General features: G+C 39.7%; 1 protein-coding gene across 6 annotated transcripts in view; it reads right to left on the reverse strand.

The window, feature by feature from the left end:
* Positions 1 to 22786, reverse strand: part of MAEA (macrophage erythroblast attacher) — a 47784-nt gene that overhangs the window by 14953 nt on the left and 10045 nt on the right. For 5 of the 6 annotated variants that reach the window (XM_019615087.2, XM_010710622.3, XM_010710624.3 and 2 more), the window contains 2 exons: positions 16818 to 17000; positions 12822 to 13025 (listed from right to left, as the gene is read on the reverse strand). In XM_019615087.2, coding sequence (XP_019470632.1) covers positions 12822 to 13025; positions 16818 to 16925 — 312 coding nt within the window. In that variant the 5' untranslated portion in view covers positions 16926 to 17000. Of the gene's footprint in view, positions 1 to 12821; positions 13026 to 16817; positions 17001 to 17663; positions 17881 to 22786 lie in introns of those variants that run through there. The other variant, XM_010710625.3, reaches the window with a different exon arrangement.

Consider the following 22786-nt stretch of genomic DNA (forward strand, 5'->3'; position numbering starts at 1 on the left):
GTACAGACATGTTAATTGGATTTGTGTTTGCCAAAAGGAGTCAAAGCTTGGCAGTTGTCTCCATTAAATAGACAGTATGAATCCAGAAAACAGAATATTTTTAATTGAAAGGTTTTCCTTTGGAACTACAACTACACTTAAACCAATAAAGGTTTTTGTTCTCTGCTGAGTAGGTAGCAAATAACAGAACAATATAAAAAAAGCATTAAAAATCCACTTGTGAGGAAAAAAATAGCTTATGGATTTGATAACAAACAGCTTTAAGTCTTGATTAAGCAGATTGACAGAACAAAAATACTAAGATTCAATCAGGCAATACACTTGTAAAAAAAAAATCCTACACATGGTATTGTTACTTTTTAAATCTGATCACTCTTTCCTATTTTGGTTGTGCCTCCACAGAGTATTTCTTCAGCTGTGATTAATGAAATAGAAGTACAGAGCATGAGAGGACTACATGGCTTTAAAATGGCCCTGGTCTTCTGTGCAGGTCAACACTATGCTCTGTGGAGAACTACTATCTCACATCTTGCATATAAATTATAAAGCAATTCTAAGGTCTCTATCATCTATTGCAACACTGCAAGTGTTTCTTCACTTCACAGCTTCAGTCTTCACAGTAAAAAAGTGATTGCAATATTTTATTCCCTGACTGCAAAGTTATAGACAAGCCCTGTGCTGTACAGTGTTATCAAACCACAACATACAAGCACGCCTCCAGCCTCCCATGCACCTCCACGATAACATTGGCTAAATTAACTCAGAAATGCTTGACTTTTGATAGGAGGACTAAGTAATGGCAAACCTACATCCAGGTAGGAGAAAAAAATCCCTCTGGCCATACATATTAACAATTATGCAAAGAGAGGGAGAACATTCCTCTTCTTTCTACAGAAAGCAAGGAATTATCAGCTACATTTTATTGTTTCTGCTTATAACTACTGGACCCAAGTCAACCTTACTTCCCATCTACTCACCAGCTACCAGAAGGGTAACTATTTAAGCACTGGATAAGCATTATCATAAAATGATTATTCAATTCAATTACGATAGTTCAAACTTCACAGAAAAAAAGACCTATTACAGAAAATCGCCCCTTAAGTCTGAAGACACTTAGGTGGAACCAGAGACTTATTTATACATCTATCCATCACCCTGTGCTCAGCACAATTTACATATATATAGCTTTTAAACATCACTACTTTTTAAGCTGCAAGTGCTTACAGGGAGGAAGGCTACCAACCCTATAATACTGCACAGAATTTCAATAATTAAGGTACAAACTACCGTGAAGAATGAGGATTCCTTTACTATGATGATTACTACCTATATTCCTGGCCAACATAAAAGCCACAGCCCTATAAATGTACTTCTTTCTTTTCTTTCTCTGAGATGGGTTCTGGGTAAGAACATCCCCAGCATGTACATGCATGTCTGCTCCTTTGAGGGCATCCTGAGCTCTGATCACTGCCAGCAGGAGCTGACTGCAGGAGAATCCTGGGCAAAGAGTGAGAAACTTGGTTTCTTACCTGAGCAGCAGCACCCCATTTTCAAAAGGCTCCAGCACCCACCCTGACTGGAGGGGCCAGGTGCAAACACTAACTAGTAGTTAGATACCAAACTGCACTGGAAAGACTGAAAACTTTTCTTCCTAGGTGGAACGTTTAGAATTAAGTTTATATCAGCTGCAGGACAAACCTGCAAGGAAGCCAGTTTGAGTTCCAAAAGTCCTTGGAGACTTTCCTTGGTATGAAAAATAATCAACAAAACACTAATTGAAGGCATAAAAACTAAGAGGAACATGAAAAATGGGCTCAATTTCATGAATTCATATGGTTGTGGAAAAAAAAAAAACCACCAACCTGAACATTGTGTGAGAAGAACAGCTGTGAAATGAAAAGGTGCATACTAAAGGCAATCAGATAATTTGCTTATAAGTCACGGATATTTTGACTTTACATCAATTTAAAATTGAACACAACTGTGTATGCTACAAAGCTTTTCTACTACAAAATTTTAAAGCAAATGAGAAACCGGCCACCACACATTCAAATGTGAACTACCTTTGATTTAAGTTTAAGCAAAGTGTGTAAGTAAGGTCCTGTGCTGAAACAGAATTCAGAGGTGAACTGGAGAAAAAGCAAATCCACAAACTTGTAGGAAATAAATACAGCAAAGTCTTGCTAAGAATAATGAATGCCAAACTTGTTTGTCTTTCTTGCTCTGTAGGACTTGCACAACTGCTGACAATACATATTTGCACAGAATTCCTTTATTACAAGACACAGGCAAACTTTATTCACTTCACTGCAAGCTAACTGCATCACAGTCAAAGACAGCAATAATTCAACCAAAGAGCTTTCTTTTACTGACTTATAAAGTGACCTCTTCATAGATGGCAATGTAAGAGCTCCCCCAGGACACCTTCAGAAAGCTCCAACCTCCTATTTAAAGATCAGCACAGATGCAGAAACCTTCATCCATTTTGTCAGAACTTGTTTATCCATCTGTAATCACTCACTGAGTAAATTAAAACTTTATGATGAAATTACAAATTATTTCTAAGTTCCAGTCATAACCAAGAGACAGCAATGTGTGTGAGAGGTAGTTTGTTTCACAGCAGGTAAAATTCTGAACTTCACTACAGATCATTTTTAACACGTCAGTCATTTGCTATTTTTAAGTCCATTCCCAAACAAGAACCAAGCTTGATGCCAAGTGGATGTATGACAGTTTTAGTGAGATTGACTTCCTATAGATACTACAAGCATAAGAGCACCATTCTCATACTAAAAAAGGTTTTGCTAAAGTACTTAAGCATTCAGTAGTATAGTAAACATCCATTTAAACTGCCTATATATGAAATACAGTAAACACTTGGATCACGCTAGAACAAGTTTAAAAAAAAAAAAAAGCTGTGTTAAGCTTTCAGTGAGTACTCACATATTGAGCTATCTATCTTGAACATGCAGCCTAACCTCCAGTAGAGTTTAAGAAGCAGTTATACAACAGATAGAAGTGCAGTAATCAGCAGCTACAAACAAAAGGTAACATCAGTGTTACGTACTCATACGCTAATCTGTTAGATTTTCCTCTGTGATGAATACACAGCAAGTGCAGGTGCTGCCCTGACACTGCCACTATCACTACACAGCTCAGGAATAAGGCAGATGCAAACACTACAGAGGTGGACAACAGGACCCCCTGGAGAAGAAGGAATTTACCATTTTTCTGCAATGGAGAACGAATGACAGTGTGTCAGCCTAGACTAGAACATACCACAGTGCTGAGAGGTCCATTCTTTTGCCCCTACACAACAAAAGGGAAATACTGCAGGTTGTAAGAATCCATCCTTCATAGTGAATTCAGAGTACCAAAAAAAAAAAATAAAATAAAATCGCATTGAGATAGAAGGCAGAAAAAACAAACAAAACAAAAGTAGGCAGTAACAAACCAGCAACATCACAGTTAAAGATCTGTTAAAAAGAGGCACAAATTAACATTAAGAGGTCTTCTTACTCTCTGCTCATAAAATAATGTTGCCTGAAGTTCATTAAGCAACTATTAAGTGTTATAATGCTACACATTAACAGCACTACAGAGAAAATAAACAGAGTAAATGATGGAATGCCCTACTCAGAAGCCAGCTAGTTGTATGAAAAAAAAAAAAAGCAGAGAGAGCCAAACCACAGATCCATCAACAGACAAAGCAGAGAAGTTTTTGTCTACAAAGTAAACACAGTATTCCATGGTGTACATAGTTGAGCTTTTGCATGAGAGCATCTTCTGTGACCTCTATGTAGCTCAGACCTTTTGTTTTACCCAGTTATTTCTAGAGGACCCCAGTAACTCGGTGACTGACAGTCAGAATACTGTCTGGCATGAAGCAATGGTGCTACTTCTTTTGGCAATTGGTTCTAGTGAATAAACTTACAAGTTCATTTTATTTCAAATTAACTTTTTTTTTTTAAACTTCTGATTCCATGCACTGCTTCTTTCTTATGCCTTCCTCCACTAGATGAAGTAGTCCCTCAAATTACATTTTTTACTCATGTACCTTGCAGTTCTCTTACCAAGCTACTTCCCAAGCCTGCTCCTTACATCTTTCAATCACCTGCCCTCTTCTCCAACTGCTTACTGAAGTAAAGAGACCAAAAGAAACAGATTCTGCTTCTGACTGCTCCACAGGCAAACAAAGAACTGTTTTGTTTGCCTACTTGTCCTCACACCCATCAGTCATTTTGGTGGAGCCTCACAGTGCAGCTAGCTAGGCTGGTTATTGTAGCAAGTTGTTTTCCCAAAGCCTCTCATCCTGTCTCAGCAGCTTCTGTAGCTCAGCAAATAGCTGCACCCTACCCAGCAGTACATTATACCAAGCTTCACACAGTCATGTCTACACCAGACTAGTGCAGAAAAGCCTTTAGAGCTTTTAAGGTACATCCAAAGGCAGAAAAAAGCTTCTGCTCACCACTCTGTTTTCTGTAGTAGCCTCTTCTGGTTGAGGAAAGAGGACCAATCCATCACCCAAGCAGGAACAGTCTGCCCTAGCAATGCAGACAAAAATGAACTCCTGTCACCCAGTAGAGTAACAGGAGAAAGCATGGCATGTAGAGCAACACTTACATTTTGAAGGAATGTCTGGAAAGAAGAATGTGTAAGAAAAATATCAGAGGCATAAATGAAAGCAAACCTAACACATCTAGACAGTCTCTACTTGAGAACTCCATTCTACCAGTAGATAGTATTTCACTCCAAGAATCTCAAATGACTATGTTTTACCAGGACATTTTGCTAGCCTTTCCAATTAAGATTTTGAAATAAAATATCTGTTAGGTATATTATTTACAAGCAGGTAATCCATTTTGTCTGAAAGAAAACTGGAAACACAGCCTCAACATCACAGCACACTTCATGCTGTTGGCTTTGAAGTGCCAAATGATTTGTAATGAGAAAGTTTGTTATTCTGGATTGATCTTGACTATTACATATTTACATAATTGTAACTCCCAAAGATGCTGGAGACAAACTGCACATGTAAGGCTGTTCAGGAATTAAAGCACTTGGAAATTCAGATGAACACACTCAGATGTTCATTATATCAATGTACTGGAAGTTGCCATGCCTACACGAAGAACATTTAGAGGAGCTCCTGAGTTGCAAGTGTACAGCTTAGCACTTTAAGGTAACAGCCTGGCCAGCTCAGCAGCTTCTTTACAGGCAACCTCCTCCAACCTCTCCAGTGTGGGAATCATAGAAGGAGGACACAACAGATAGCTTCAGACAAACTAGTTTTTGCCATTCAGCCTGCAATTAGAAAGTCAACCTGTCTGTATTCTGTGTAACAACAAGGCAAAGGCTACATGCAAGTATATCACAAATTTTTATTTACCTGTTTAAAACAGAAGCATTACGAATATAAACTTATTTTGATGAATATATACTCAAGTGGTTGCCTAACACCTGGACCACATCTTCAAGATTTCTAAGTGTACAGTGTTGTGGCAGTTATAGGAAGCATTAGTTCAGCTTTCAGCTTTAACATCACATGGTCTCCTTTATGCAAACTTAAGGTTCCATAAGTATTTATTTCTTACTGAAGCAATCATATTACTAATATTCCTCCTATTCCAGTGGAAAGCACCAAGAACACCGAGTCAGCATTATGTAGCTTTCAGATTGAAATTTCACTCCTACTTCCTTTAGTTGTACAAATGCAGTGGAAATGACCATTTCAGGCTTTTGGGGCCCAGACTCTTTAGTGAGTAGGAAGATGAAGTTACTCAGGAAAAGCGAGATTTCATGAGATGCAGATCTGGCATCAGGTTTTACTCCATAAAAGAAGTCATTCAGCAGTCATCCCAAGTTTCAGTTCAAAGATCCATTTTACAGTTTTGAGGATTTCTTTCTCTAATAAAGCAAAGAGAGAATCTTTAACTTGAAGGCAGGGGTAATGTGATATGGGCTACTTAATGAAGAGAGCAGTCGCTTGGTCAAAAGCCGTACAGCTTGTCTAGAGGAATATAAATCTCTCTTATTCTAAAGGTCATCAAAATAAGAATTCATGACTCCTCGTAACCAAATTAGATGGAATACCTGAGTTTGCTGCAGGCATCTTTACAAATATTCAGAGTTAATTAATCTGTCCAAAGTTATTTCCAAATAATTAAAACTGAAGCTGTGTCTATGAAATAGAAAAGAGGAAAAACTGGACCAAATCATATAGAAGGGAGAACAGCAGATCAACTTATTGAGACAGTGACTGCTATGTTTCTGAATTAGATTTTGACTACAAGCGAAAGGAATATTTGCCACACCAGTTTCAAAGATAAGTGCTTCCAGAATGGCTTTTCCAGTGTCTGCTATGCTTTTGTATTCTACAGGGACTAACAGTGACCAAAAACTGAGAAGTTCTGCTTGAGGAAGGACACATTGACAAAAAAAACAAAACAAAACAAAACAGCTAAGATCTGAATTCCCATTCCAAGAAAATGCTTTTCTTTAGAACAGTTCCTAACTGGTGTAGCACTGTTTGAAGTGTCAAGAAGCCCTTCTAACACAGGCCAATGCCCACAACAGTCATAAAACTCTGGAAGTCAATGACAGAATTTTATTTTCTTCCAACAATTCTCGAAAGCAAAAAGCAAACTGGCATTAACACAAATGTTTAGTTAAGTATCTCAGAAGGACTGTGCATCTACTTAATCACTCATCTAAGACCATTAATTTGCAAAACTGATTGGCATGAAGAACCTACAAAGCAAGGTCAAGTTAACTTTTCTTAATGTTTTAAAACTATTTATTTCAACTCAAGTGCTCTCCTGCATCTGGAACTTCACTGCCAATGCTCCCCCAACACACACCATACAGTATAGCAGCTCTTCTGCCTCTCAGATTTTTGATTCATTTGCTCCCTGACCTAACCCACAGTATGAATTTAAAGCATCTATTTCAGAAAAAAGTGATAGCACAACTTGTCCAACACATGCAGTAAGACAAAAATTTATCATGCTACAATAAACTAAGCAAAGAAAGAATATTTACAGCATAGAGTGACAATTTCAGAATCTAATTTGTTTTCCACAATATTGGCAAAACTGCTGTTATTACATATTAAACAGAACATAAGGAAACTTTTTCCTGCCTAGCTAATTAAAGAGAGACTAGAAAAAGCACCAAATTTATAAAACAACCTTCCAACAAACAAACAAAGGTTGAATACTTAACCACAAAAACTTCCCTACAAACAGCAACCAACTTCCTAAGACACTACACCTCCAGAATTAGATTAGAGCCAGCAGTTTGCTCTTGCAGCACGGAAAGCAAATGATATCCTGGGCTCCATCAGAAGAGGGGCAGCCAGCAGGGACAGGGAGGTGATTGTCCCCCTATACTTGGCTCTTGTGAGACCCCATCTGGAGTTCTGTGTCCAAGTGTGGAGCCTCCAGTACAAGAAAGACAGGGAGCTGCTGGAGAGGGTCCAGAGGAGAGCCACGAAGATGATCAGGGGACTGGAGCACCTCCCTGTGAAGACAGACTGAGGGAGCTGGGCTTGTTCAGCCTGGAGAAAAGAAGGCTGCGGGGTGACCTGACTGCAGCCTTTCAATACATAAAGGGAGCCTACAAACAGGAGGGGAGTCAACTCTTCACAAGGGTAAACAACAGCAGGACAAGGAGAAATGGTTTTAAGTTGAGGGAAGGAAGATTTAGGTTGGATGTCAGGGAGAAGTTCTTTACAGAGAGAGTAGTGAGGTGCTGGAACAGCTGCCCAGAGAGGCTGTGGATGCCTTGTCCCTGGAAGTGCTCAAGGCCAGGTTGGATGGGGCCCTGGGCAGACTGATCTGGTATTAAATGGGGAGTTGGTGGCCCTGCATGTGGCAGAGGGGTTGGAGATTCATGATCCTTGAGATCCCTTCCGACCCTGGCCATTCTGTAAGATTTGCTGATCAGCTAGTGGCACAGAACTGTAACAACATTTAACACAGTAGAACAGGGGATGGCAACACTAAGTTTAAAGACAACTCTGCCAGATAACTGCATATCTGAATTTGTAAGTGAAAATATACATTTTTTTATGTTGGTGTTGCACTGCAAGGTCACAATGGAGTCAGAGTAAGATCATCATCAAGCGTAACAAGCTGATACTGATGAGCTTCATTTATATGCAATAAAAGAAACACCTTTAACATCTAGCTTGTAACTTCAATCCATTTTTCACATCATTAGGGAGTTAGAAAACATCAACAAAAAAGTGCAATAGAATCCTCTCCCCCCTACATTTACTTTGGCACAAACATGACATTTCTGTCCTTGATTGTCAGCTCTTATTTTAACATGACTCACGTTTTTATATACATTCCCATTTCCAGTACTGCTGTTCAACTCTTTGAAAGGGTAGATAAAAGCAGGACAAAGGGAAGTGGTTTTAAGTTGAGGGAGGGAAGATTTAGGTTGGATGTCAGGAGGAAGTTCTTTACAGAGTGGTGAGGTGCTGGAACAGCTGCCCAGAGAGGTTGTGGATGCCCCGTCCCTGGAGGTGTTCAAGGCCAGGTTGGATGGGGCCCTGGGCAGCCTGGTCTGGTATTAAATGGGGAGGTTGGTGGCCCTGCCTGTGGCAGGGAGGTTGGAGATTCATGATCCTTGAGATCCCTTCCAACCCTGGCCATTCTGTGATTCCCTTAAGACATGCCATACAGAATACATAGTACTAGCTTTAGCTCCTGTATTATGCTTTATAACCTTGTGCTTTATATAAGCTGTGCTCTATAACTTATTTCTACATTGAGAAAGTTAGTTCTGGCATTTAAACTTCCATATGATTTTCACATCAGCACTTTTCATAGCCATTTGCTTCCTAGCTTATAACCACAACTTTCAAGTGCTTATCTTCCTTGTCATGAATTCAAGAATCTAATTCCTGTTAAGATATTTAGTTTAGTAAGCAGACTAGAATTTGCCTCAGCCCATCAATAATTATTAAAATTAGACACTATGGTGAGTCAACCTGCAAGGAAACCGTCTGCTATGTACTACTGGCAAACATATGAATGATTTAATGGTTTTTGGCCACTGACTTCTAAGCTGTTTCCACCCATGAAGTACCATAGCAGCTCTGCAGGTCTCTTAGCATTCAGAAGCCATGTAATTAACTTCAAACAGACAGGCTGAAACTTGTTCCCAACACTGGTCTAACAACTATTGAAAAATACTTAATCTAGGATCCCCAAGGTGCAACTGAAATGGAAAAAGCTCAGCCTTTTAAACAACAGCAAATACCATGTTTTGCCATTTGGTCTGCAACCACAAAAACAAATCAAGAATAGCTAAGGTTGGTAATTCTCAAAATTCAGTCCAACCCCCTTGCTCAAAGGAGGGCTGAGTAGAACAGGTTACTTAGGACCATGTCAGTCCAGTCAGGTTTTAAACATCTCCAAGAACAGAGAGATCCGCTCCCCGGTACATCGGCTGGGGACCCCAGAAATAGATGAAGAACACCAGGCAAGTCTAAAGAGTGTTGAGTAGAGGAGATGGATCACATTCCTCCACTTGCTGGCAATGCTTATCTCAGTGCAACCCAGAATGCTGTTAAGGAGGTCCTGTCAGAAAGGTGCATCCCTGTCATGTTCAGCTTGTCCACCAGCCTCACCACCCATCATCCCCTTCCCTTTCTGCAAAGCTGCCTTCTAGTCACACACAGCTCATACTGGTGGCATGGAGTTACACATTCCTAGGTGTGGGACTTCCTTCACAGAGCCTCATGAGGTTTTTGTTAGCTCATTTGTCCAGTTGTTCAAGGTACCTGCAAGGGCAGCACAACCCTCTGCTTTATCAACCACAGATCCTAGCTTTCATCACCTGCAGACTTTCTAGGGACACTGTCCCATCACCTACCTCATGATGAATGACACTGAGCAGTACTGGACCCAGTTGTGACTTCTGTTCCACCTCACTCATGACTGGCCTTAAACTGAATATAACGTCATAACAATCACAATTCTTTGATCCTAGTTGCTGTGCTAAAAAAAAAAAAAGGACCTGCTCTTCATTTATAACAGCTCAGGATTTGAGGAAGAATTGCCCCCCAGACATGAGGAAAAAAAACAGCATAAAAAAAGCACAAGGAGAGAAACACAAAAGCAAAATTAAAAAAATGAAAACAAGAGCTGCTCTCAATCATGCAGGCATTGCAGGCCTTTTTCCAGATTCCTACTTAAGAGTGTAATGCCTACTGAGCAGTAATCATATTGTCTTGGTATGTAAAAAAAACAGGTAATAGACATAACCAGATTTACAGCAGAAAATGTGATCCTGAACTCTGCAGCGGTAGAGACATTTATCAAAATTACAGTTGAGACTACAGTAAACAGAAAGATTACTGGGGATCAGAGAAAAATATCATGATATTTTGTAATCTCCAGAGCAGAGTTGCATTACTAAGCATTAGAGAATGACTCAGTGCCCACATCTTCCAGCAAGAGAGGAATAAAGAGCAGAAAAGCAGTCTGTTACTGAACTCAAAACACCGCAAATTCTGTGGAACTATCAAGTCTCATTATCCTACTGCTGCAAAAGCCATTTAGTGTACTGTAAAAGATCAATACAATGTTGAGATACTGAGGGATGTATAGCCTCAGTCAGAGTAAATGGGAGCATCAAGTGCATAGTTTTAGCAAGCTGGAAGAAATAGGCTCACCACATGTATAACTAAGTTGCATTACACTTGGATATTATGTAAATAAAAATACTTCAGCTTGGAGGCTGCAGTTAAATGAGCTTATTTGAAAATAAACAAAAACAAAAGCTTCTGTTCAGTAGAATAAAAAGCTGAGAAGCTTCACAAGTGCAGTTCTCATACCACTATCTTGTAATCTATCATAAAGGACTTCCATGTCCATGTCTAAAGCAAAGCTGAACATTCACAACCTCTGGCCATTCTATTGTGAATGCCTCGTCCCTGGAGGCATTCAAGACCAGTCTGAATGGAGCTTTGGCAAGCTGGTCTAGTGGGAAGAGTCCCTGCCTACAGCAGGGGATTCAAACTAAATGACCTTGAAGCCCCTCCCTTCCAAGTCAAACCATTCTATGATTACTTATTCAAGCATATTTTTCCTTTTCGTAGTAAGTTCTGCCAGAGGTGCTGCTGACCAGCTGCAAATACAGCATCCCTGAATGAACAACTCTCTTGCTCTGCTTCAACGATTCAGTGCAGCAAATTTTTCAGCAAGTAAGAGCAAAATTATTTTCTATTAACAGCTGATAACTCATTTCTTCCCCTCTTCCCTTCAACCTCTTTTTGTTTCTTCAACGGGTTTTACCACTATCAATGCAGACTGAGAGGATCAGACTGGTAAGCCCAGGAACAACAGGCCCACAGGTTCCAATTTGACATCAGTTACTAAAATCTCTTCACCTCAACTGGCTCACTGAGATGCTCAGCTACATCACATAGGAGAAGCAAAGTATATACTTCACAATACCACTTAACTCTGCAACTATCACCACAGACAAATAATTTTAAGATGAACTACATACCTTCTGGCATTAAGAACATCAAAAGAACTTAAAAATCAAGAATCACTGAGCAGCAAATAGTAAATGGTACCTAAAGTTTAGCAAAACAAGACTTTAAGGGAACAGCAATTTGTTAAAAACAGTTTTCAGGTCCAAAGAAGGGCAACAAGACTTAAAAAGGGCTTGGAGAATATGCCCTACAAGGAGAGACTGAAGGAACTGAGGCTGTTCAGACTGGGGAAAAGGAGGCTGAGGGGAGATCTTACTGCTCTCTTCCAATATCTGAGAAGTGCTTACAGCAAGAGTAGGGTTGGTCTCTTCTCACTGGTGACAGGACGAAGGGAAATGGCCTCAAGTTGCACCAGGGTAAGCTTAGGTTGGATATCAGGGAAAACTTCTTTACAGAAAGGGCTGTTAAGCACTGGAATGGGCTCCCCAGGGAGGTGGTTGAGTCACCATCCCTGGATGTGTTTAAAAATCGTTTGGATGTGGTGCTCAGGGACATGATTTAGCAGAGAGTTGTTAGAGTTAGGGTAGTGTGGTTAGGTTGTGGTTGGACTCCATGATCTTTAAGATCTTCTCCAACGTGAGTGATTCTATGATTTAATGTCTACATGGTTATGAGAGGACAGCAGTACAGATTTATCATAGCATAAAGAAGCTATGCCAAGATGTGTGAGATCTAGGCTACTATGAAACAACACATTTCAAACACTTAAGCATTTATGAGATAGAAGCAGAACCAAGTAGATACCAAATGAAAAGGAAAATGACAACCACGGAATTTTAGATGGGGAAATAAAGAGAACTGCATAAAATCTGTGCTGACTATATACAGGCTACTTAAATACCTCAATCATATGTCAGTTTATTTTCTAAAGTGCAAGTCAGCATGCATTAGGTACTAGGATACAACAAAACAGTTGTTCCAGCAATCAGCATATGCTATCCTGCCCAATCACCTACACAAGTCATTAAAGACAAATGGGAGGCTCTACCATGCTTAATCAGCAGCCTACAGGCCTTGGACAAGAAATTCAGCATGACATTTCCAGAAAAAAATCCTTTAAAAGTCAAAGCGTTTATCTAGGAACACTTCATTTGTGACTACCAGTTCTGCCTTCAGTTTCAGCTTATTAAATACTTCACATAAATTACATTTCTGTGTAAGGAAACACACTCAGTCCTAGAAATACCAATAAATAATAGTAACAAAGGCACTAGTTCATGAAAAAGCTGCTAAAGAACTGAAGCAGCTTGTTTGTATTTACTAGCTTCCTCTTTAGTACCATTTTGTAGTGTATGTTACCAACCTCAATACCACTTTGTCTTGCTAGTTTTACAGCTGTGTTGTAGTAGCCACAGCGTAGGAGGTGTTCCACCATCATACGGTCCATACGTTTCTTCTTCCACATGTTTGCAGCAGCTGGCTGGTCACTACTGTGTTCTTTCAGGTGTTCAATCCTACGTTTGCAGAGTTTTGCACTCTCATCTTCAGCCTGGATTGACTCAACTGCCTAAAAAGCAGAAGTTAACAGGAACAAATCAGGGCTATACGATTTCAACTGGCTTTTAAAAAAATAAAATAGGAATTGTTCGTAAGCATTCTTTATATAGTTACTCTTTATGTAGTTACTCTAGATAGCATTTCATTTAGAAAGACAAATCTCATGGCAGCACATCAGTCTCCGAATAGTTGGTCCACTTTTGAGACACTGACATACTATTAACAGACACTTTTGACATAAGTTACTTATGAGCACATGCACATTTAATCAGTTGATTTTTCTTACTAGCTGAATGTTAAGAGGAAATAAAACAGAATCCATTTTGGCATAAAGTTGTCTAATAACCTGCAAAGACATTCATGCGAGTTCACAGTCACCTGGAACTCATGAATTTCCACCTCCAACTTGTGCATGGCTTCTTCCTCAAGCAGCTGTCCTACTGAATTACTCCTACTAAAGAGTGGTGTAGAGTAAACCCACATTATTTCTAATGTATTGGAGCCATTTTAATCAGTCCCTACATTAATGAAAATTATACAAACATGTGGCCTTTTAGCAACTTTAATCCAAGGGTCTTAAAGGAATTTTTCCAGTATTATTAGCATTACCAATGTGGTATGGATTTTACTTCTACCACTCTGGAAGCAGGTCTCTATCGTTAGGAGCCTTAATTGGGAAAAATAAATGTATCCAAAGGAAGAAGAACAACACTTGGACTTGTTCTGTTTATGTCCCTTGCAAGAGAAATTAATCTACTCCAACACTTAAATTCACATATTGGCATGCCTAGTGCAAAAGACACAGCAGTATTCCCATAACAGAATCACAGAATGGCCAGAGTTGGAAGAGATCTCAAGGATCATGAATCTCCAACCCCCTGCCACAGGCAGGGCCACCCACCTCCCCATTTAATACCAGATCAGTCTGCCCAGGGCCCCATCCAACCTGGCCTTGAGCACTTCCAGGGACAAGGCATCCACAGCCTCTCTGGGCAGCTGTTGCAGCACCTCACCACTCTCATAGTGAAGAACTTCCTCCTGACATCCAACCTAAATCTTCCCTCCCTCAACTTAAAACCATTTCTCCTTGTCCTGCAGTTATCAACCCTTTCAAAGAATTGAAACTTTATTATTAATTACTTTATTATTAAAACTACCAAGTATTGTGGTCAAACTTGTTCTGATTCAGCCTTAACTTCCATAGTCGACTACTAATGCTTCAAGTTTTACCAGGCAATTTTACTACAGTTGTATTTGTAATTTAAAACTCACTGACTCCATATACAGCACATGTCAGACACGACCCACAGTTGTCAACAGAACACAAGAATGCTTGCAGTACTTTTATACGCTTGCTAAGGTAAAAGAAAACTAGAAGATGGAAGCTGCTACCTTTTACCATCTGTGATATCTCACCAACAACGCAGTTACCTGTGGTAATTTAAGCTTGCTGGCTTTGTGTCTGAGTACCTGCATGGCTACAGGAACAGGAAATACCAGGAAGCTTTCTCATCCAGGCACAGACCGAAAAACCTGGATAATTTTAAGCAGCCTACATCATGCTCCACACTGGCATGGCTCCGTTCTAAGTACTCAAGTTATGCACCCAGGCTGCAATATCATCCCCAGCTGACACCTTCAGCTGCAGAAGCACAGGTTGATTCTAATCACTTCTACAATGTTGTTCATCTACAAGCTTCCATCTAAAACACCAGTCACTATACAAGATGTTTTGCTGTAATTCATAAAAATAACCCAGCTTGTAGAATTTTATACTACTAAATTCAGCTTTATTTTGTAACATATAGTCTGGAGATCAGTATTTCATTTATGATAGAGGTTTCCCCCCCCCTTTTCAGCAAATAAACAAACAAACCAAAACATACTTTCACTTCTCAGAAGTCTGCAGCATTATCAGATGTGAAGACAACCACGAGAATTATTCTGAATACAACAAGGAGAACTCAAGGCAACCAGGCATAAAGGTTGAACCTGTTCTCATTTCCAAGGGCTCACTTCATATGGTTTTGTACCTGGATTTATACAGCTCTTGCTGTTTTGGCTTCTTCTGATCCTTCTAATGCAGACAAACACTATAGATATTCTTCAAAACTCTCTTAAGTCTATCTGGACTTGCCCTGCTGGACATTAATAAAACTTGAAAGAACAAGCATATTAAAAAAAAAAGGATAAAAGAGGAAAAACAAAGGCCTAAGCTTCTTCAGGATCATTTTCAGAGGTCAAGAAACCCACTGTGCTGAAAAGCTCCTTTTTAAGAGGGAGGAAGGTGTTAAGTAAACGATCCATCTAGTTCTATTATGGCCATCTCAGCAGTTCATCAGATTCTTGTCTAAGCACAGGAAGAAGCAGAGATCCAACTTGCATCCAAAGGCCCTGAAGAAAACAATCATTTTTGCTCCTGGCAGGGATTACAGAGAAGACAGTTGGAGTCTTCAGCAGAAGCAGGATCTTTATTTCAGAAGACTTGCTGTTGGTTAACAGCCATTTATTTTTTGCCCATTGTCCTTCCTGAGAAGATGCAAGATTTCCCAGTCTCTCAAAGCAGTTAAAAATAAGCAAGCCATTACAATGAAGCCTTAGACCCAAAACACTCAACAATGCCTTCAGACACACTCCCAAAGTCAGCAGATTTTGCAAGTGAATAACTTACTCCTCCACATCATTACTACAGACCTACAAGCAAAAAATCTAACACCTCTTTTAGAAACCGTAATTTCTTTCTGTATGCAAGTAAAAAATCCACTTCTTTTAAAACTTCTTTAAGTCTCACAAACCAAAGATGAAAATACAACAATTAGATTTATGAAGGGTTTGGCAGCTCAGTTATTTCAATGCCTAAATAACCTGCTCAAGTAGAAAACTCCAAACCAACACAACAGTGTTGCTTTCACATTACAAGTCTCTGAAGTATTTTGATGCTTCACTTAATAGTCTCAAGATCTATATCTGTTTGCTACTTCATTTAAGTCTTAATGAAATGCCTTCACAAACATTTGTTTATTTTTTAGAGAAGCACTGCTCTAATGCCAAGAGAGCTATTTTCATTCTTCTGCAATATATGTGTCAAGTAATTTTTCTGATGAATTTCAGGATGAGTAATATTCCCATCCAAAACATAGATGCACTATCCCACATATGTTTATAACTCATTCTTTTCAGAAATATGCTATGTAAGCACAAAAGTCTGGATGCATTTCAGACAAGCATTCTAGTTGAGCAACTAGAAGTGTTACTTCACTGAACTTGGTTTAAAATGCTTCTTGCAATACTCCCAAAGAACTTTCCAACCCACTGGTTCACTGTCTACAAGAAACATTCAAGTCACCAATCCAGAACACCTCTCACTTTCCTCTGTTATGAATCCTCAGCACTGCGTACAACATCCACTGGGGTTTGTGTATTTTCCAGACTCCTCTTAGACTTTATTATCCTCAAGTGATAAATGAAAGCAACTGCACAAATCTTTCTGTTAAGTGAGCAGGAATTGATACAAAAATTCATTCTACTGCTGTTTCTTCTCTATATGCAGAGAAATTGATTTTCGAGACTATAAGCACATGAATTTTACTTCTCCATTTTTCCTCTATTCAGTTATGGAGCATCACACTGTTCATAAGTGCAGTGAAGCAAGGTTCAGTACATTCTTAGGTTTCCCTGTGCATTCTATATTCTTTGCTTACAGTGCATACCTTGAGAAACAAATCAAAGCAGACAGCATTGCAGAAAAACACTCGACAAACTTTGCAAAGACAAAACAGTAACCAGGTAGAACACCTCTTACCTTTCGTTTCAGCACGCTGAGTTTTTCAACTACTCCATCTAGAAGACTAACAACAGAATCCACAGCAGGACAACTGCTCAGTGTCTTCTCCAGCTCTGCCACGACCATCGTAACGTGACTTGTCTCTCGATCAATGTTTTTCTGCGCAGCTCGAAACCGTTTGTTCAGTGTTTCATATGGCACCTGAATGAGAAATACAAAGTCATTAGGATTTCTGTATTTAAATAAAGTCAGATCTTCCAGAGCTTAGAGAGGCCACTGATTTGATGCAGTCAGGAGAATACCCAGGTTCCAGAATGTGACAAGTTTAGTTAATGACCTGAGTTTTCATTTCAAAGCCCTTATTTAAGCTGTTAGCATGCTGCTAACACACTTCAAAGATCACAAAAAATAGTGACAGGAAATAAGCTTGGAGATTTTCTGATACCTATGTCACTTATCCTGCCTTGACCATAGCAAGCACCAGTGAAAACAGAAAGCAAGGAAATGTGTGTTTAAAGGAAAGCTACAACTAAACCACCAAAGAGATCACCCTTCAGAACAGGATTTTGATGGGTTATTTCTTTCCAGCAGGAGTTCACAATATAACTGCAAATTATGTTCTAAAAAACCACGTTATGCATATTGACTTCTGAAACAGTTACAGATGATAGATCAATAGTTAATCAGGAAATGTAATAGATATATTAGTTACTTCTAAGCACAAAAGACTACTTAAGACCACTTCCAATACTAGATCTGCTATGAATATAATGCTAAGAGGAACTTCATGCAATTAAGTTTCCCTTCAGTGAAAAAGCCTGCTCCATACAACTCAGTTCAGTCAATTACTTTAAAATTCCATACCTTGGTTTAAAGACTGATTGTTCTTGGAGGTCTCTTGTCCTCTTATTTGTCCCATGTGTTTACAAAACATTCATATCAAAACTGCTGTTGATAGCAGTTAAAAGCACATATGGAAGTAGTGCACAGCCTGGTCAAATTTCATGATACTAAAAGAATTGGACAGAACAGCGTTCAGCAGCTCCCCACCGTGATGCTTCCATTACAGCAAGCACAAGCAACTCAAAGTCCTGTTAGAACTGCTCTGTTACTTCAGAGCTCCAATGGTAACACAAACTCTAGAACTAAACATTCTACTGCTGCGCACATAACTCATCTCTATCTTATCTTGAAGAAGCCCTTTGGGTCTTACTATAATCCTGATTGCTTTTTACTGACGAAAGGCATAACTTAACTAACCATCAGACTTGTGACTGAAGATAAACCAGGAAATGTAAATCAGAGTTCTGTTTGGCACATATGTATATGTTTGATTACAAATCCCTCCAGTTTCATCATTGCTAATCACATTTTATCAACTCTGCATCCATTTTCTTCTTTCTGATCATCTGCATGCAAGAAAGTATCCCCAGGGTCCATTTCTTCCCAGGCTCTAGGGAACAATGACACAGCACAACAACTGCAATTCACAGTTAGAAATGCACTGAGAAACAGCTGGGGCTCAGGGTAAGGAAGATGAGCTTCCTAAGACTTCACATGACCTGTAACAGGTGGATCTTATTTGCTGTGGGAGTGTAACAATATCCTGATAAGGTACAACAGGACTCTTCCTCCTGTCAGAAACACTGAAGTGATCTATGCAGTGCTTTTTTGCCACCTCAGAGACCCAAAAGACAGAACAACCCTTTACCACGGGAAGTACCACTATGGAACACTGTTTTTCCCTGTAACGCTCCTAAAAAAAATCCCAGTACCACAATCCCTCAAACTGAAACTATGTGAAATAAAGCACCACAAAAGGCTTGTTAATGCCTGCTTGCCTACATCATGGTCCATCTTCAGCCCTCGCTTCCCTTTCTGACTTCCACAAAAATAAATCAATACTTTTAGAGCTTCTCTGCAGATACCACGCATTGCATAGGGGCACACGGTTTTGAACACGCTTCATAGTAGAAAAACTTGTTTCCAACTCCACAGCTCAATGCCAGACAACACTGACAGTACCTTCCTTGCACTCCCCCCACTCCTGTTCTTACTATTCATTGAAAAATACATTTTCTTCAGTTACCTGTATTTACTAGGTTTACTTTCTGCAAGCATTTTGCCCATCAGCTTTCCACACCACACGGAAGAGATGCTTCAGTCAACACCTGCAGAAGTTACTACTGATTTGAGGTACCTTTAACTATCAAAAACGGTTTTGCTGAATTCCGAAGATACTGGTCTGAAAGCCTTACCCTTAAGCTCCCTTCTCCTTAGTTTCTTAGCAGCACACAAGAGCAGTAACACTTCCCGTTTCCCATGCTCTGTCTCCGCCGCACACAAGTTTCTGGCACGCTCTGTGTTCCTATGACATTTACAACAACTGGACTTTCAATTTCAGCTGACATCCTTACACATTTATATTGTGTCAAGGTACAATAGGTTTTTGATTCCTGTTTTATCCATTCCCCATCCTCCACGTCAAAGATTTTTTTACAATCTGATGTGGAAGAGGCTAAGAGCTGAATGATTTTACTATATCCTCTAGAAGTAGATACAGATATTTCTAAACAATTTAACATATCAAGGGAAATGACTACAGGTAAAAGGACATACTTGCATAACTGCTCAATCTTTACAACTAGTCCTGTTGTTACCTGCAGCCTGAAACCACAGAACTCTCCAAAAGGTTACAGGCATTGCATCATTAAGTTTACTATTTACTCCAATCCTGAAAGTAAATGGAAGGAAAGAGTAACCAAGCTGCTACAGACTACCAGAGACATAACACTTTTACTGCCCCTACCATTCCACCATCAAACCTGGATGAAACAGCTATCCCTCATCAGGGCAATTGGTTTACAGAGCTCAGCCTGATTTAAAATCACTACTTTAAGAGAAAATAAAAAGGAAAACACTACTAAACATCAAACAGTTTGAAACAAAGCTGCAAGAGCTGACCAGAATGTATTTTGGAAAAAGCTCAATACCAACTTGTCCTACTCACTGAAGCTGGAAAAAATACATTACACTTGCCTTGCACCACAAGCACAGAAAAAGACAAAAAGGACCAAAATTTGCAGGCAGCATTTGTGAATTCAGTGTCACTAAATCAGTTCTGCATCGCTTCCTCATCAACTTTCACAGCTGCAGATGCACCATCCAAGAGAAGCACGCACTAAAACAAGTCCAACTTAATTCCAATTCCTCCAAAGATCGAAGTTACAACAACCTACACAATGGATAAAATCATGGTAGTAAGTTTTTCCAAGATCCAAATTTTCCTGCTGAAGCATTAAGGACAGCCCACTTGGCTGGAGACAACTGCACACAACTGCTTCTAGGTGCTAAGTACTAACAGAGAGGCAGACATAACTGAATAATCTGATCCAAGTGTTTTCTTCATTGCAGCCATTACTTCACTCTGCAGTGTGAGCAAAGCAAGCCAGAAAGCTTTGGCAGAGCATGTTCTGGGACAGCACAACCACTTGTAGCTCCGGAGACAATCTTAGGAGAAAACTCTTCGGGTCTTAAAGCTGAAATCAGCAGAAGAGGAGGAAAGAAAATCCTGAGAGCTGCAGCTGAATTGTTCTCTCTTCCTTCCACTCAGATGAAAAACAGAGCTAAGAACATGCAGAGGCAGCTTTAAGCTTATACTTAGGAACTCCACTGCAGCATTAACTGCCTTGCCTTCACCCATATATGTACATAAGGTACTAGGGCAAGACTGATTAAGGCTAAAAATAATGGTTTCAGTCTGATTAGATTGATTTTCAAATCGTGTAGGACCAGTGGCTAGGACTGTTGAACAATAGATTTAATATAGCACTTGAAATACCTTTAAATATACCGATGGCTGAATTTGAAATTAACTACTGAATACAATTTCCATCAACCTACACTTTGGAAGAAGCCATTCATTTACTAAATGAGGCCATTTTCTTGACATTTTCTAAATGCATAACGAAACTAAGGAGAAATAGCAAGTATTAAATGCTTGCATATATTTTATCCTGATGGTTAGCAGACTGTATACATTTCTCAACCATTTACTATCAGATTTTAAAAGAATCAATGCAGAAATATGAATAACATCATTAAGTCAAAACAAGCAATCCTCTATACAACATTTAAATGAGATTCTTTAATTTTCTTCTTAATGCACCTACATGCACATATTTAGTACTCTACCCATAAATCAAAAATATAGAAATAGATTGCCCACAAAGATTTACCTCAACCCAAACTTCTCCATAGCTTCAGAGAAAACTGACTTAAAAAACACACATGCCATAAGGAGATACCATCTTCAGTCTTTACAGGAGTGGAACCGTATCATTTTCACCCTCACAGAAGTTCCATGATTACAGTCATCAAAGCTTCAAGATCTCCACTGCCATCAGTGGGAATCAGAGAAGCAGACTGGACTTTGCCACTTTTAGCACCTTGAATTCCACTAAGCAGCTTAATGACATCTTGAGAAGGTTGTAATGCTTTGGCTGTTAAGCATACCCACAGCTTCCACGACAGTCAGTCACTCCTCTTTCATTAGGCACTGGGGTTTCCAAACATACTTTCTCCCAAATACAGAACCTTTTATGTATGAAATTAAAAAAAAAAATAACTATGGCAAGATGATCTTTGCAAAGGTGTTACACTAACCCAGCCACAACAAAAAGCAGGTTGAGTCACAACTGGAAATGCAGCACTCCCTATCATCATGGTAAACAGACATCCATTTTATTCAGCTGCAGTTCCACTAATAAGCAGTTTAAGTGACAAAGGCTTTACAGACAGATCAGCAGAATAATGAACATGAAGAAAAGCATCCAGTTGAAAGTGTGCCCTAGCAACAAAGGACAGTAAAGCCTCAGCAGTAAATGCTGCCACTGTCTCCACTTGCCAGGTTTTCTCCCAAACCTTTCAGCTGCTGTACCAAACAACTGGTCAGGGCAGGGGGGTTGGATGCAAAGAACAGTAAGTAGGCTTAAAGAAAAGAGAAAATGACACTGCAAAGCTGCTACCACCTCTCTGAAACATCATGGCAAACACAGAAAGTCCTCAATGACTACAGAAGGGCACATTTATTGCATCTCTTCCAAAAGAGAGAAGGTGGAAAACACGGTCTTTTAGTTTCTTTGTAGCCAGACTAGGGAGATGCAGGCTGAATGAGTGGAATATAATCTGGGTTGGAGACTGACTGGACAGCCAGGCTCAAACAACAATGACCAGTGATTAAAAATCCACCTGATGACTTACAGTATCCGACTCCCAAGGACTGTTACCAGCTCCCATATAAATGTCTTCACCAGTGATCCGCATAATAGGACAGAATCCACAGGCTCACAGAGGACAACAAATAGGCAAAGTGCTCAGTAATGCTGGATGGTAGAGCTGATATAAAGAAAAAGTCTGACAAGCTGGAGAAACGCACTAAAAGCTTCATGAAATTCAATCAAGTCAAAAACCAGGGCTCTGCACCTTGCACAGAACAGTTCCATAGATTAGCAGTGGCTGCAGAGTAACTGGCTGGCACCACCTCTGAAGAAAATGATGCAGAGGTCCTGATGCATGACAGGCAGGACTGGAATAAGTAACAGACTCCTGAAGCACAGAAAGTTTACCACACACTGGGCTGCATTAGCAACACTGAATACAGAGGTTTGAGAGGAATGATTATTCTCTATGCTCAGAACTCCAGCATACTCATTTGGAATATTAAGGCTGGTTTTCAGGGCCCTTCCCCATTCCATATAGATGAGTACAGCAAGAAGACGTGAAATCAAGAGACTGAGAGAGGCAGACTTGTTTCACCTGTAGAAAAGAAGGCTACAGGGAGCAGGGAGGGGCACAACCTGCTAGCAGTCTTCTGCTACCTAAACATGAGTGACATAGCTAAGAGCTTCCCAGACTTTTCCCAGAGTTGCAGTAAAAAGGAAGGAGGCATAGTTGACAAGTGTCACATGGAGATACGAGTGGCCACA

Source organism: Meleagris gallopavo, chromosome 4, assembly GCF_000146605.3.
Source record: "Meleagris gallopavo isolate NT-WF06-2002-E0010 breed Aviagen turkey brand Nicholas breeding stock chromosome 4, Turkey_5.1, whole genome shotgun sequence".
Classification (NCBI taxonomy): Eukaryota; Metazoa; Chordata; class Aves; order Galliformes; family Phasianidae; genus Meleagris; species Meleagris gallopavo.